This window comes from Psittacula echo (assembly GCF_963264785.1).
Source record: "Psittacula echo genome assembly, chromosome: 24".
Classification (NCBI taxonomy): Eukaryota; Metazoa; Chordata; class Aves; order Psittaciformes; family Psittacidae; genus Psittacula; species Psittacula echo.
Genome location: NC_137759.1, coordinates 1,319,805 through 1,337,184, shown reverse-complemented (window position 1 = coordinate 1,337,184; position 17,380 = coordinate 1,319,805). Strand labels below are relative to the sequence as shown.

The 17,380-nt window shown below is 46.5% G+C and overlaps 1 protein-coding gene across 2 annotated transcripts in view; it reads right to left on the bottom strand.

Annotated features, from left to right (window-relative positions):
• Positions 1–16,632, bottom strand: part of CRTC1 (CREB regulated transcription coactivator 1) — a gene marked incomplete at both ends in the record, with an annotated part of 39,582 nt that extends 22,950 nt beyond the window's left edge. For both annotated transcript variants that reach the window (XM_080634079.1, XM_080634080.1), the window contains one exon: positions 16,507–16,632. In XM_080634079.1, the coding sequence (XP_080490205.1) occupies positions 16,507–16,632 (126 nt within the window). The remainder of the gene's footprint in view (positions 1–16,506) is intronic.
• Positions 16,633–17,380: the final 748 nt, after the last annotated feature.

The window sequence follows — 17,380 nt, the reverse complement described above, 5'->3', positions numbered from 1 at the left end:
AGCCACCAATTTCCATATATACACACAGCTGAGGGGCTGAATTAAACCAAAACCCACAACACAGCTCTTGGAGATGACACCTCGCAGGGGAAGGGGCTTGCTCAGGAGCCTCAGCTATTCAGGCATGATCCCACTCACAAAGTGGCTCATGGGGTTTTGTCTTAACAAAAGGGCAGATAAATCCCCTCAGCCCAAAGACAGAAAACATTCAGTGTGCTGCATGAAACGGTTCAGAGGCTCCACCTGGAAAGCAGGAATCCCCTTGCTTTGCTTGTGCCATCTTTCGACGTGCAATCACAACCCAGCAATAGACGGGATGAGGGAAACGCTCCGCATGAGTCACAGCCCCTCGAACTCCGAGCTGCAGATCCCCAAAAGCACAACATCAGAACTAGCTGTGCTTTTCGCCTGGCCTGTACATATGGTTTTGTTGTTAAAAAAAGGCTTGCTTGGGATTTGTGCCAAACCTTGAAGTAACTATTTCAACAGGTGTTGGGTTCCTTTAAAGAACCTACTATAAGGCACCCGGGAGGGGGTGTTGCTTTATGGTTTTTTAATGCTTTGGCCTTCCCCAGCCTATACCTACCTCAAAGCATAATGTAACAGGGAGGTCGCAAACATTTGTCTTTCCACTGCAGTTTAACCATGGGAATGAGGAAACACATGAGACTGAGAACTACAGCACTTCTCAGAACCGGGCTCACTGAGTGCCTCTGCTCTATCATCAATTTTAGGGACATTACCTTCGATAAACACTTCTGGAGACCTGTGCCAAAAAGAACAAAACTGATTGCTTGTTATTGCTCTCATGTATCATAACACCAGCATGTAGATCTGTATTTATTCCTCTCTTCAGCCTTTGAACAGAGAGTGGCCCCCAGACTACACAGTTTATTGGAGACCATCAACAACTGCCACTTGCAATCTGTGAAGATCAAGTGCAAGCAGAGCAGTCCAGCCTGGGAGCGCCTCACATCTCCACCTCTGTAGCCAGTAAGAAAGCATTTGGAAATACTGTGATGTTAAGACATTACTGTCATTCCAAGGAAAATCAGCTCATGTTTTTCAATGCAGAGGATCAGCAGAAACAACCTGCAAATTCCACTGTCATGCTTTGAGGTAAGGCAGGAGTCTCGAGTCTTCCTAAGAGGACCTATGCACAAAGAAAAGCAGCACTGAAAAGGAGAAGAGACACTGGTTGTGACTAAAATGAACACTTCTGCTTCTTCCTGTACCTTGTGAGGTGCATGAAGTATATTGCACAATCTGGGGCTTGGGGTTGGGTTTGAAGAGGGGGATTGTGGGGTTTTAGTTTAGAAGAAATAAAAAGGAAGAAGCCTTTTCTTAATAGAAAATTCAGATTACTCTTCAAATGTTAACAAGTCTCATGACAACTCCAGCTTCATCTCCTGGGCTTACATTCAATTAGTGGCAACTTGCTTCCTATATGAATTCAGATAGTGAAGTATGATAATGAATTACTTAGTGCCCACCAGATACATTAATTTCTTGAACTATGAGAACTTAGTGACTCCACATTACAGCTTCTCCACTTATGCATTATGCGGCCCAGATAACAGCTCCTTGACAGCTGAAAATACTCTTAAATATCCCAGGTCTTTCCTGATAAAGTTTTTGGTAAAGCTTTTGCTTGTTAAACCATTTTGTTCCTGCTTGGCATTCTTGTTCAGAAGATGTGTTTCCCAAATGACAGATCCTAACTGAATTGGTAATTTCCCCTCCACCAGCATGTCTCTTCTGCTACTTAAAGAAAACAAGACAATCTTAAGTTGAAGTCCAATGTAAGCATTAGAAGTCCTATAGTTCCGCACAAGCAGTTGGCTGGAATAGCTGGAAATGCTCCCCTGTTGAAAGGCTGACACACTGTCGGTTCACCAGATTTGGAGTCACGATAAAACCAACAGATCTCTGCAAAGGTGCAGGAGCATCAATCTGCAAACAGCAGCAGCATCTTCCCAGCAGCAGGAAGGGACTCATCACCTTCCCGTGTAGCAATCAGGAATTTTGCAAGCAATTACATCCTAACCTCAGCTCACAGCGGAGTTACACGACAGCACCTTACTGTGGTGAATGGAACTGGGCACACAGCTGGTGAGAATCAACACTTATCAGATCTAACACGAGCATTTGTATGAACTACCTGAACTGTTCTGTTTAGATTGGGTTAAAGTTTGCTGGATAAAGTTGTGTTTGTAGGGAGAGAGTCAAGTCATACAATTAAAAATAGTAATATTAAAGGAGAGAAACATGGCCCTAAAAGGACATCCAGCTTTCCTACAGACTTCCTAAGTGTCCAGAGCATGCAGATGGGAATCAAAGGAAGCATTTATTAAAATCCAACATTTCAACTTCTCTAAATTCTTCCCCCCCAAAATCCGGGGCAATTACAAACCTGGGGACAGCGCTTCACTGCAACCGAACAGCAAACCCGCCACCGGAATTCAGGTCCAATCCCCCAGAATCCTTTCTGTCAAAATGCCTTTTCTTAATACCTAAGAATTTGATTGCCATAACTGTAATAAAAGGGTGGAGTGTCCGCTTGATAAAAACCCCTGAGAGATCTGATGAATACAGGAAGTAAGATTTCACGATAACTGCTCTGCTGCCGCTTGCAGCTTTCATCTCAAGCTTTCTAATGAATTGTAGCTTTGCACTTCAGAAAGCTCTCCCCTGCATGCTCAGGCTGCTCAGCACAAAACCAAGTGTAGATTAAAATGAAAAATGCAGTATTAAAGCTTAATTGCAAATTAAATTCTGTTTAAAGGATTAACTGGAAGTTTTAGGGGCTGCATTAGTTAAATCCTGTTGGTTCAAATCAGTTCAAAGCCTCCCGCTGGTACGTCTGAAGTTTCTCAGGAAGGCTTTCTCCTGAAGCAGCCAGAGGCAGGACCTGCCACAGGAAAGGACAGACAGTTGTCCAAAGGTCTTAAACTGAGTGGGATTCATCCGGCATCCTCAGGAAGATGTCGCTGCTATTTTCTGATCTCCCCCTAGGAATGAACTCACCGCCCAGCTCCTGGTAGCAAGGTCTCTGAAAAGGCACTGATATCACTATTTTTGGCCTCTACAGTAAAGCCAAAGACAGACAGTAGGGACCAGGTGCCCTTTTATCCTCAGAACTGGACTTCCTAAGTTACACAGGTACGGCAGCGAGAGAGAAACTTTCCAGGTCAAGCATCCACTCTGCTGCTCCCCTGAGCAAGCAGGAGGCTGGGAGGCTCCCAACCCACTCATCCCAAACCACTCATCTGGCTTGTTTCTCCAGTGTGATATTAAACACCACGTCAAACAAACCCCGAGACAAGTCAGTTACTCAGCGGAATCCCTGTGGAAGTGTTTTTCTTCAAAGAGAGATTTCTTCCCATTCACAATCCTCATGTTGATAAGTAAAGCAAATAGAGACTTAAAAAGAAAGATAAGTTAACATCAGTTTAATGATTCACAGTTATTGCATTTAGATTTAGTGGCAATAGAGCTGCCAGCTAAAACTCTCCTTATTACCCATCAACTATTACATGTAAAGAGCTCTTTACATTTGTGTCCAAGTTGCCAAAAACCATCCATCCATTAAATAACTGCTTTGACCACCAAAGAGCTTGGCTTCTCCCTTCCCCTCACACGAGCCCTCTTCTGTTAATATCCAACAGTGGATTAGAGTTTGAACTTGAAAACTCTGAGCTTGCTACCCAGCCACTTCCTAACTTCATCTACATCAAAATAACTGCTCATTTCCTAAACCCCCCCTCCATGAAGGCTGTCTAGATTTATTTCACTAAATAAGAAAGGATTCACAGATCAATAAGAAGAGAATCCTGGTAAGCCAAGGAAAAGAAAACCTAAATGTGAGCCACCATTTGGTTAATTATAGCAGGTATTCAGGTGCCAGTCCCTCTCTCCATCACCAGACCCAGAAACAACCTCATTAAAGCCAAGATTCTAAAATTAATATCAATAATGAGAAGACACAGAAAATTATTAGCAGAGAAGAGTTCCATGAGCAATGGAGGATGCAGTTTTATAACACAACCAAGCACACTGCCCCGTGCAGAAACGGTCCCAGGGCTCTGCCTGCCTCCTCTTCCCCAAGGACAAGCTACAGCCTTGCCCCTCTCCTTGAACCAGGACTCTCATGACCTGAAAGAACTCTGGTTGAAGCAGCTGAGCTTGCAGAAAAACATCTCTGGAGGTTAGTTTGGTTTCTCTTAACTTGCTCACCCCACAACCACAAACTGGACATTCAAAGCATCCACGTCTATTTTCCTGCTTGTGTCTTAGTTATCCTTCTATAAAATGAGGCTTCATCACAACATTGTAAAGATTCTGGTGGTTTTGAAGGACTCAGATCCCTCACAGAGTGAGGTGTGGAGCACTTCCCCGGGGGTTTCATTATCCCATCAGCAAACCAGAGTTTGTCTGGTGCACCCCAAAGCCCACAGCAACACACAACATGTGGTTAAATCCAGACATTCCACAGCCTCCCAACAGCCACCACTCTGAGTAGGTGCCTGAAGAAGAGATGGGTGTCTATTTGCAATTGTAGCCTTTATCTTTCATTTTCCAAGGAATTACCATGACATCAACACTTGCCCTCCGGCCTGAGCACCTGCAGTGTGTATGTGACAGACGTTCCTCTTCAACCCAAAGAATGTCCTGATAAGACAGGGAAATAAACCTGACAATGTCAACCCATGTCTTTCAGAACACCTAAAGCTACTCTGCCTAATATAAAGGAAAAGGTGTAGGTTCTCTGATAGAAGACACTGATTCTATAGGAAAAGACTTGACCACAGAGCTGAAAACTAGCTGGAATTACACCAAGGGATGCAGTCTGTAGCCCCTCAGAGTTAATCCACACTGCAGATATGAAAAGGGAACTCCCAAACCAGTTTTCCAAATGTGTGTTCCTCTCCAAATCAGAATACATTCAAACGTGCCTTCTGCAAAGCAAGCGACACTGTGCTTTTACTTCCATATGATCAACCACTCACGGCAACAACAATGCAACCACAGCACAGGGAGTAATGCTGGAGTAGAAGCAGCTTAGTTAGCTGCTTCACAACTCTTCCTGCCTAATGGAGACAGACTGCACAGACTCATTAATCAAAGGAAAAGAGAAGAGAATCCCTTGCATTTCTCTCATTTGGGCTGTCACAATCAGGAAGAAACGCCATCAAGCCAGATTTCTCAAGTAACTTATTTCCTGCAGTTTCAAATACTGATCCAACAGCAGCAGTGGATCCAAACGCACAGCTGTTCCTCCAGGAAGACTGCTAAAGGAAATGAAGTCTGAAGTTTAGAGGAAAGGTATAATCCGCAGTGATAGCAGCTGCTCCGTCTGGGTCACTTGGGACTGCAAGCATTCCATCAGCAGCTCTGTAACAAAATGTTTTGCAATGGGTTGTTGGGGGGGTTTTTTTTAACTTTAGGATGTTTTTATTTTCATAAAAGTGAAGTTTTTAGCACTGGCTGGAAACAGAGAAGTGTGGACAAGCAGAGCAGAAGTTTCCCTTGCTGCCTCTGCCAATCACATTTGGCCTTCTCATGCTATCAGCACCCTCGCGCAATAGGTACTGCAGGGAGCATTCTCCCAGGCCAGGACAGGAAGCCAAGTGTCTACTACAAACTAAGTGAGAATTACCACGAGAAACTCCAGCCATATGGTATGAACTGGATTTGAACCCCTGCTCTTAGAACTGCTACATCATTGTTTACTCTTCCATCACCATAACCGTCATTTAAGTCACTTTCAAGTATTTGTTCCATTATCACATGGACGTGTCAGGACACAGACTCTGCAGCGCGGCCAAACATAGCCATTAAAAACAGAGATTTCAGGAAAGAGAAGAAAAAAATACATTTTTGCTGTTTTTTTTCTCTTCGGGAAGGAATCTGTTGGAATCTGTCGGAATTTAGCAGCCACAGAAGAGCAACAGCTTTGTCTCTGCCACCCTGAAACACTTCCCAACCACCTCTTGACTCAAAGCAGAGCTGCACACACAACGCCAGGACTGCACTTTACTTTGACCAGTGGACAGCTATAGTACACTACCCAATATACAGCTCAAGGTTTGAGGGGTTTCCCCATGCACTAAAATACCCAAATTTTCTCAAAGACTTCAGAAATTACCAACAAATCAGGAGGTGATACATTCAAGGACCAGAACCAGCCTGTCCCTGCTCACAGGAACGGAGTACCAGGATCTGCAGGGAGGGAAAGGGAAGCAGAATCCTTGCCCTCCATCTCACGGAGCCAGAGCTTGAAATGAAACAGGAGCTCTCTCCAGATGCCAAGAAGAAACAAACTGGGAATCAGAAGAAGGGGTTTTCATCATCAGAGTAATGAAAACTGCTCGTCAGAGGAAAGGGAACAACACAATAGCTAACTTGAGGTTTTATAAACCTCATAAAGCTTAAAGGCTATCTGGTAACGTCACACACGTGCTGCAGTCCCAGTTGCTTACCAGTATAACCATGAGGTCTCAAAGGGTGCGCACTACCAAACACTGGTGCAGGTCCTTTGAAGCTGCATAGAAGCCTCTTCAAAATTAAAGAAGTCCTGAATGATTCCGTGCTTTGAAAAGGACAAAAGGAGATGAGGATCTGCAGTTCTATGCCAATGCTAGCCACCTGAGGAAGGTATTCCTAGCAGGTCAGGTTTGGGACTATCTAAAATCACCGTATTTTTGCAGCTAGCTTGTTCACAAAGCAAAGAATTGCCCCTGTTTCAAGGAGCAGCCATTATCACGGGTTCTTCCTCATCAAAAACCCACCCTGGTGACCAGGGCAGAGAACAGGAGAAAAAGCAAAGCCAAAAAGCTGAGAGGCAGCCCTAGCCCATGGAGCTGAGGTACAAAGTGTCACTACTAGAAACCAACTTCAAATAAATTCCCAACTTGTAATAGAGTTTTGCTAAAACCATTATAGTCCAAGCAAATACATTTCATTCATAAGAGCTGAGATATTACATATTGATCAGCAAAGCTTCAAGGGGAATCATCTGAATCCCTGCCCACTAGCGATCACTGCACTTTTAGCACTCCAAGAGAGCCAATTATTACTCATGAGTTCATGTTTTCTTCACCTTCCTGTTGAAGAGATTATTTAAGACCTCAAATCACTTAACTGGACTGTTTTGTCCTGTTATGAGTCATCTACAAATTCCAAGGCACCATTAGATTCTCCTTCAGGAGCTGCAACCAACTCCCCAGATTGCCTCAGCTATAAAACCGTGAGGAAACGGGGTTATAAAAACTCCACACGGCCTCGGACCTCTCCCCCAGGTGTCCTCTAGAATTCATGTGAAAGTGAAGCGCTCTCACCCCCCAACGTACACTTATTATTCCTAACCCCCCCCCAGTCCACACTGCACTCAAATCACAAACCCTTTCCTTGTGAACCCAGAGAAAACAAACCACAACGTTTAACTTGTGTGAAAGAGGGAGGGAGAGGGGAGCAAGCAGCAGCATTTAACTCTGCAACTGGTGTTATTTAACTCTTGATTTCTGCTTTGCACCAGCAGAACTTCTTTAAGCATTAACTGCATTTAACTTTCCTCAGAAAATTAACTATTTGCTGTTTTGGGGTTTGCAGGCAAAGAAGCAGTAAGAACATGCGTGGAAGAACTTGAATCAATAAAGTCATAACAATAAATAATACCATTTAATACCCAGGCTGTCACTTGTGCTTAAAAACACTTTGCTATTTCTGGTGAACAAAGGTTTAGTGTTTAAAACTTAACAGTCACAACTGAGTAGCAAGTAAAAACAGGATACAGCACAACTACAGACTTAAAATAGTGACTATTCTTCGGAGTTGTGCTCTATCACTGGGCAGAGAGCCAAGCTAAGCTCCAATATGAACCAAACCTGATTTGCACTGCTTTGAAAAACAAACCAGATCTCGTGTCAGTTCTGCAAATGCCACCCTGCTTCCCTGGAAGGGTTTCCGAAAAGAGAAAGGCCTGGATGTGGCTGATAATTCAATATAACACACCGGAGAGGACTCAACACTTGAAGCTCATTGATTATTTGCTATCTGAAAGGCAAAGAATTATTTTTGCTATATTTAAATCTAGCAAAACACTCTCAACATCTCTTTATTGTCACGATCATTATTAGCTAACAGTATACTTTTAAAGACCCTACTCATTCTGAGCAGCCCAACATATCTTTATGTCCAGTCTACAAAAAAAGAGTTCCTCAACCATCCCAATTCCTCCTATTGAAATGCCTCTGAAAAGATGAAATAAAAGCAGAGATGCCCTCATTAAGCAGGATAAAAATAGCTTTTATGCTCCATTTTTGTATTTTTAGCTAAAGAATGGAAATTCAGTTATGTAACCCCACAAGTTTGGGACATAAGGAGCCGAGTGGGGCACGTCTGCACCCTTTGGGGTGCAGCAGCACCCAGCTCTGCCCTGACAGCACCCACCAGCACAGCGGCATCACTTCAAAGCCTGGCGCTACAGAAGGAAAGGTGAGTTACTGCTGCTGAGGCTCACGTTGGTTCACACCAGAGAAAAGCACTCCACTGACCTTCAGTTTCTGATAACAAGATACCACTTCAGCAGTCCCCAGAACCACTGTGGCCTCTGCAGTGTGTTCTTCCCTCCAACCATTCCTCCCACTGCAGCCCATCCTTAAACTCTCCTGTTACAGCTCAAGAAAATGTTTGTAGCTCTTAAAATGAGGCATCCGACAATTCTCTGGGTATTAAAAATATCTGCCATTAGAGTCCAAATTCTTCGAATGCAAAATGCTGCTACAAGGTGATTGTTTTACTGCACAGCAGACAAATCTAATTACAAAGGGAAGGTCAATAAGACGTGAATCTGAGCAGGCTGGTGGAAACCTCTGCAATATTGGAGATAGTACTTCAGCTCTTCCCTCACTAGTGCAGCAATGCCACTGAGGGGGCAGAGATGAAGAGAGGCTTATGGAATTGTAATTAAAAGACTGCAACAAGAACAATCTTCACCCATTGCATGTACAGACGGAACAAGGAGAAACCCAGTTACACCACTCCAACAATTAGCGGCTGCTGAACAGATGCCATGAATAGGATCTACATTAAGACTTTGTAAGGAGAAGAAAGGTGAGAAGCCATTGCATGAAACCATCACTGTACGAAACAATCACTGTCTTTTCCTTCCAAAACCAAGGGGGTTTTTCCTTAATTCAGTTTTTGGATGCCAAAACACCACCTAAGGACTCTGGAGCTAGAGAAATCTGCTGCACAGCTTCACATCACTACCAGATGCTGCTCCTACAACAGATCTGAAGAGGCACCAGTGTACAGAAAGGTCAAAAAACAACTGAAATGCTTTCTGACTTCAGAACTATCAGCATGTGCCTGAAAATACTTATCTTTCAGAAAACCAGCTCAAATTCCCTTCTCTTTGAGACCTTAGCTGTCCAAGGAAAGTTAGACCGACATAAACAGTAATTGCTGGGTATCAAAATCAATTGAAAACTCATCTAACAGAACTGCAGTCTGCCATTTACACATCTTACTACTACGTGGTGATCAGTAACCATGCTAAAAACCACAAGTGAGTAGCCTAACAGAGATCTCATAGAGGATATTTTTCCCAGTAGTCAAGAAAAATGATAGACGAAGCAGGCAGGAGAGTAAAATCCACCTTGAGCAAACCTGCCTGTATAACACAACCTCTCAGACAAGGATCATGAAGTGCTGTAGAATTATTACTGAAGCCTAACGCCAGAATGCATCAGTTCATTCTCCTCTACTTCATTATTTAAGACCCATTTTCTGTGGGTGTGTGTTGTTGTTGGTTTATTACAAATGCTTGCTCTGCTTCAAGAGGAAGCATTTTCAGTTCCCAAGAAATAATCTGCAAAACAGGACTCTTCTCAACACTCTGTTACAACTTCGTAATTTATAAAGTACCAATGAGCTCATTCGAAGCATCCCTGGTTGACAAACACGTGCTTTGTAACACTCAGCTGGCTCCAAAAATGCCACTGGAGATGTTGACAGGGATCTTCCTCCTGAACATCACTTGCACAGCACTGAACACACCACACAAAACAGCTACAACAAATCCAAGCCACATTTTCACTACTAACTCATGCACTATCACATACACCAATGGTAGCCAATGAGTTAAGAGACTCCCAAGTCTGGCTGGCCCCAAAAGCCTCTGGGAACATACTTTTTTATCAGAACGCCAGTAATTCAGACCAAAAGGAGACAGGGAAGTAGCACTGAGGTCACCGGCACAATGCGAACACCGCTGCAAGCTTATGTTCACAAAAAATCTACCACATTTTGACAGTTTCCTTCTTTTCACCCACTTACTCCAATCCTGTCAGCTACCATATATACCCTCAAGGCCACAGCAATAGCTACTCCACACATCTACAAGAACACTGGGGTAAAATTCCAGCCATCACAACCAGAATTAGTATTTTAAAAAAGAAAAGCCTTTTTTTCTGTTTGTTTTTTTAAGATCCAGTATGACATTTGCTGAACGGTGCCCTGAAGTCTACTTGAGCTTCAGATCCTGCATTAGGTACAAAAGTATTGATGCCAGCATGGAACATACCATTAGAGATGGATCAGTGCTGTCGGGGAGAGTGACAAAGCTGCTGTAACACAGCCCAAGAAAACACTCCTCTGCAATTAGAGAGAGGTAATAGAAATCAGAGACAGATATTCAGCCTTTAAGACATTCTGTTTAAATCCCTATTGATCATCTCTGAGATGATGTCTACTTTTTGCCAAATTAGGATTTTATTACCACTACAATGGAAGTGTCTCGAAACAATAATTTCTCACAGCACAACTTACGCATCTAGTCAGAGCAGGAAACGGCCTGGGCTAAAGCTCACCTCAAAAAACCCCAAGCCCACCAGTTCGATTTCGCCTGGTCAACTCCTGATGCAACTCACTGTGCTGGAACTCACACCAACACCTCAACACCTTAAACAGGCCCAATGCTGCTGCCTCAGCTTGATCTTGATAAGGTTCAGTAAATGCTTTGTAACTAAAATCACCAGCACCCATAAATTGATTATAAAATCCAAACCACATGGTTAGTGCCAGAAGGAGAGGTTTGATGAACAGCAGATTAAAATGCTCGCTGGTTCCTCATCAGCACAGGTAATCCAAGACGCTGCACAGAAAACAGAAATGTAGTTTACATGGTAAAAAATAATTCAAGAAGGAGTCATCTGATTGAGAAACCAAGCTACAGTTAAAAACTGGTTTTCAGCACCAGCCCTTACACAACCACGTTAAGGGCTTTGGGGTTTCCCCCCTCCTTTTTTTTGCGTTGTGTCAAACAGCTCTTTTCCGCTGCATTTAACAGTTGCTGAAGAAAGTCTGTGCCTTGGCCACATTGCTACTAAAATCATTTTTCAGTACAACATATTCTTGAAAACTGCTTAAAGGAACAACTCCTGTTGCAGTGTTCTGTGGCCTGATGCTTTACTCAGGCAGAGAACACTCACTCACCTCTGCCCTGCTGCTGCTGCCAGCACATAATTCAGATTAACACAGCATCAGCTCCTGCTCACTGATGCTTTTGCCATGTCTGTAACTTCCACTGGAGGTTTGCAGCTCTTGTATCTGCAACTCTAACCCAAAGTCATCATCAAAATTACACACTTCCATTTGTAAATGCAAGACCAAGAAAACCACTATCCAGACCTACAAGTTTCCAGGATCTTAACTACAGGCCAAGCTCAGCTATTCAAAGAATGGCTTTGCAGGGAAACCTCCACATCCCCCTCGAAGAGCTGGAAGAGCTGACTGTACATAACCTTATTATTCTCTTACTAAATGAGTAGCTCCTATAAATGCAAATTACTGCGAATGCTCTCCACCACTGAAGCCAAAGAAAACCGAAATGCAGCACACTGGTTCCATATATTCACCCCGCAGCGGTTGTACAATCGTAGTTTCTCGTGCCTACAGATCCTCCCCAGCTTTGGTGCAGCATAAACACAGGCAGACTTGGCCACTGCACAGAAAGAGACTTTGGGAGCTGAAGCAAGCAGCTTAACGCAGCGTAATGATGGAATAATCATTTTAAAAGTCACAGTCTCCTTTAAAAAAGCACAACAAACCCTGCCTGGGTTCACCACGAGAAGGCTCACACTGGGGCTGGAGCGTGAGCTCCCCAGCAGGGCACATCAGGAGCCGCTCGCTGTTTACCTTGGACAGCTCAGAGCAGCTCCGGGCAGCGCAGGGTTGCACAACAGAGACTCTTTGTGCCCCTGCAGGGACCTCACCTCCTCACCTCACTCCTACAATGATTCTTTCAAAGAATTCCCCACACTGCAGCATTCTGTCAGCAAGGCCCATGCAGTTGCTCGCCCAGCCTGTGTCTGAGGATGCCCACAGCTGGTGGCGCAGCTGCTGCGACATGGGGAGCACATCTGGCCACATAGAATCCTACACACTAGGTTCTGTGTCCTGCTCCACCAGGGAAATGAGAAGGAGATCACAGAGGAAGCCTAAGCCACCTCCTTCTTGTCAATGTGCAAATTCAGGGTCCAAACCCTGGATCCGGGAAAGTAACAAAGAAGAAAAACACCCTCTAGAGCTTGAAAAATCAACACTGCTGTCTTGAGGGAAACTCAGGATACCATTACCTTGAACTAAACTACTTGCAGCTGAAGGCATTCATCTCTGTGCTTGGAGGGCTCAGTCCTGATTGTGATGCATTTCTTTAATATCTTTCAGACATTGCAAATACTATTATGTAGTTAGGAATTTCTTTTCTATCAAATTATTTAATAAAAACATGCTGAAGACATTAGGAAACATTGCAACACTGCACCATCATCATTAGTGCTTCTCAGTTTTAAACCCACAGATTAGCATTCCTGCTTTAACTAAGCTTTTACATGCTAGTTTGCATACTGTCTACATGCAAACCATGTACAAAGACATTCTGATCTCCTCCACAGCCAGTAGGAACAAGTATGTGAGTGACTGTCTCATATGAAAGGGATGTGTGTGCCTGTGGACATGCTTTATACACAAACTATGGGGTTTTTACTTGATTTTTATTTCATTCCCCTTCAGTCAAATGGCCACCTATGGATAGCTACACCACTACAATACATCCTGCTTGAAGAAATTAAACCAGGGGCTTTGGATTCCAAATATTCAGATTGAAAATAAAGCCACCAACTTTTTACTCTGTGTGGTTTTGACCAACTCGCAGCAGCAGCATAGGCATACACAGCTTTTTGATAACACCTACAAATGCCCAAGCAAACTCTGTCACAGCACCAGCACATGGGCTGATAAAGCACTGAATTATGTACTTGGGGACACAGAGAATCAGGTTTGTGCCACTGAAGAATACAGGTCATCACTAGAGACTGCTGAGATGTGATGTTAGCAGCAGCTCACCAAGACACCTTCTACAAGTGGCCTGCACGCAAAGCCCACTCTGCCTGCAGGAAAAGCCTGTCTGGGGGTGCTGGGGTTTTGTGTAATGTTTCCAAACATCACCATTAACCTGGTTTTTCTCCCCTGTTTTCACACCAGTAACATCCACACCAGCACAAGCTCTCCACGTGGGGCTTTTGGGGAGTTAGGGGGTTTCGGGGGGGTCTTTTTCTTAAAGTAAGACTGCAAGGTCCATAAGAGGGAGCTCAAACACAGCTCCGGCTGAAATCCCTCAAAACTAAGGGTTTTTAACAATGTAGATTACAAAAAAACCCAGCTGCGGAAACCTGAGAGTATCTTCAGCTGAATGAGAACCACCTTTAAAATGCACGCCATAGCTGCACCCAAATTTTCTTTAATAATCTTACATTCCCCAGCATCTGAAGAGCCACACACTGAACAGCTCAGCACTACCTGTGGAATCCTGCATGTTAACGTTCGGTTAAGTCTAATTTGAAAGGGCAGCAACAGTCTTGAACAGTGAATCCAACGCAGCAAGGACCACTGGGCTGTGTTACAGCAGAAATGGAGAGCAGGCCCTGGTAAACAGCCCCTCCTTGAGAAACCAGTGCAGTTCTGAAATTCCATGTCTCACATAAAAAAAGCAGCAGAGCCAGCAGCAGAATAAAGGAGTCAATGTCACACAGGAAAAAAAAGCCTCCCCCTCTTCTCACCCACTTTGTTACTATGGGACTCGCAGAAATCTCTGGATTATAAACACGAAGGTCCCACTCACAAGACAATTAAGCAGCTCCAGAGCTTCTATCGGCCACCCACCCACCGCCACGACTCTCCCCAAGGTCCGTGTCTGCCAGCAAACCCAACACGCATTCTGCAATGTGCCAGCTCCAACCAGGACCTGGCTGCTCCCGAGAACAGGGGAACGCTCCTGAAACCAAAGGGATTCATTTTTCAAAGGAATTCTCTTTTATTCAAGTGAATGGTGAGGACAACAGAGAAAGGAGGGGTTGACACCATGCTCTAGTTTGTCCTGGGCAAGAAAGAGGTATCATAACTTCAAAATCTCAGCTGGAACAACCAGCAGGAATAGGTAGGAGATGACCAAGTCAGAAAGCAATCTCAGAAACAGCACGTGTGGAACAGCAGTTCCCTGCTCTGCTACGACCAGCCCCAAACACTAAAGCAGCCAGGATGGTAACACTGCAAACATTGCAAAAAGACAATTACTAATAATGAAAAGGCAACCAAAATTCTGGGCTGCTTCCACAAACTGAGTAACGCATTTGCACAGTGACAGCAGCAAAGTGTGTTTTGCCAAATGAAATGAGAGCAAACGGCAAAGTTGTGCTTAACCCCTTTTTGCTTTTATGCTGCATTTTAAACACAGATGAAATCATGGAATTTAGAAGAAAAAGTCTACAAAGAAGACATTTTATTCAGCTATTTGGTCAGTGTTTCCATCACTTCAGTACCCAGAATCCTCAGAAAACTTATTCATCTTGGGTCCTTTCCTCAATACCAGGTTCTTGAAAACAAGATGGGTTTCCATCTGCAAAACCAGGGTCAGGAACCCTCAGATTCAGAAGGACTTGAATCAGGATTCGGACTTATCTTGCAGAAGGTGAATGCTAAACCTAAGAGTTAACTGAAGGCCAACCTGCAATTGCAGACTCTCAAGAACACTCAGCTCTCGAGTGGCTGCCAAAGACCAAGTACCAAAAGGCAAAATCCTGGGTATTGAGCTACTCAGGCAGAGGTGCAAGAACCAAGAAGGCTCCATTGACTGCAAACATCCCTAAAGCGTCCTTGCTCGGCTCTCAACTAACTCCATCAAGAACTCCACCAGCATCCTCTAAAGAGACATCACCAACAAAGCTTTGGCCTCGCGCCTTCCCAAGCAGGAGCTGTCAGAAGCACCGTGGCCTTTCTTTGACATCTGACCAGCTGCAACACCAATTCCAAACAAGGATTTCCCCTATCCTGACACGAAGGAATAAGAGGAAACACGTTCCTGCAAATCCAAGGGTACGTTCTCCTGTTCTCCCATTCCTGCGAAGGTTCAGGCACAAACAAGATCAGAAATTTTCCTTTAAACAGTTAAAAGAAAACCCAAAACGTTGACACAAGCAGGTGAGACAAAAACCACGCAGAAAAGCTCTGACATCCCTATGTCTAAACCAGAAGAGGCATCTGATGTTTGGAAAGCACATTTGTTATGCAGGTAATTTCTGCTGATAGGCTTTGCAGAGGCATCACAAGCCAAGGAGGGTTTGGAAGTGCAGCAATTTGCACCTACGACAACTGGAGTGTAACAGAACAACATTAATGACACCGAGCCCAGCAGCTCCCACCCAGGCTCTGCACACCCATGGGTGCTCCACAGCAAGGGAACCAGGGCTTCACCTGCCCGCACCTCAAGGGAGGCTCTGCAGGGCCCTGAGGGAAGCCAGCGCTCCTTAGCCAGGCAAGAGCAAGGCTGGGACCCCCCCCCGCCCCAATCTGGGCCTGTCCTGGGGTGAAGAATCGCGAAACCCCCTCTCAGATGCGGGTGAGGAAACGAGACCCCCCCCTCAGAGCCTGATGAAAGAACCGGGACCTCCCTTACATCCCGGGGAAGGAACCGGGACCCTCCCCAGGCCCATCCCAGGGCAGAGGTGTCCCCCCCACCCCACAGAAACCCCCGACCAGCCGGGCCCGCTCCGGCGGAGCCATGACGGAGCTGCCCCGACCCTGCCACGGGGCAGAGCCCCCCCTCCGCCGGGAGAACGGGGGACTCCCCTCCCAGTGCGCGCCAGGCCCTGCCCCTCCGCGCCGGCCCGGCCCGCCCGGCGGCAGGTGCCGCTCTCCGGAGGATGCTCCGGGCCGGGGCCCGGTACCCGGGAAACAGATGGGGGGGGGGGTTAACGGGGGACCGGGGGGGGCCCGCACCGAGGGCCCCGCCCGCCCCCGGCAGGGGGCGCTGCCCGCCGCCCCGCCCGCCGCCGCTGCCCCCGGGCTGAGGGGAGCCGCGGGGGGCGCCGCCCCTCCCCCCCACCCCTCCGGAGCCGCCGCGGCGGGGGCGCGCGCGCGGGCGGCGGGGCGCGGCGCCGTCCTCACCCGGTGCGCGCGGGTCAGGCTGAGGTCCTTCATGACCTCCTCGAAGGCCGCCGTCTCCTCCGCCTGCTTCTGGTTGTGCAGCGCGATCTTCTCGCTGAATTTCCGCGGGTTGTTCGAGGCCGCCATCTTCCCCCGTCCGCATCCCCCTCCCCGCGCCGGAGGGGGGGGGAGGCGGGCGGAGCGCATGCGCCGCGCACGGCCCCGCCGGGAGGGACCGCAGCGCGCGTGCGCGAAGGGAGGGGGCGGTGAGGGGGCGCGCGGGCGCATGCGCGGGACCGGGCGGGAGCGCTGAGGCGATGGCGGCTGCTGGGTCCCGCAGCCGCCCCCACTGGCTCCTGGTGCCCTCCTGAGGCGGGGCTGGAGCAGCTTTGCCGAGGGGACAGCCTGGAGAAGAGAAGGCTCCTTAAGGGGAGACCTTAGAGCAGCTCCAGTGCCTAAAGGGGCTGCAGGAAACCTGGAGAGGGGCTTGGGACAAGGGCCTGTAGGGACAGGACAAGGGGAATGGCTTTAACCTGCCAGAGGGGAGACTGAGATGAGCTCTTAGGCAGAAGCTCTTCCCTGTGAGGGTGCTGAGGCGCTGGCCCAGGGTGCCCAGAGAAGCTGTGGCTGCCCCATCCCTGGCAGTGTTCAAGGCCAGGTTGGACACAGGGGCTTGGAGCAAGCTGCTCTAGTGGAAGGTGCCCCTGCCCATGGCAGGGGTTGGAGCTGGAGGAGCTTTAAGGTCCTTTCCAACATACACCGGTCTGTGATTCTTTGCCAAGGCAAAACAAGGATCTTCATGTGTCCCTGCTGGGTGCTCTGACACCAAACTCACCCCAAGGCAGGAGGCAAGTTCCAGATCTCTAAAAAGCCAGGTTTTTTTCAACCAGCACAT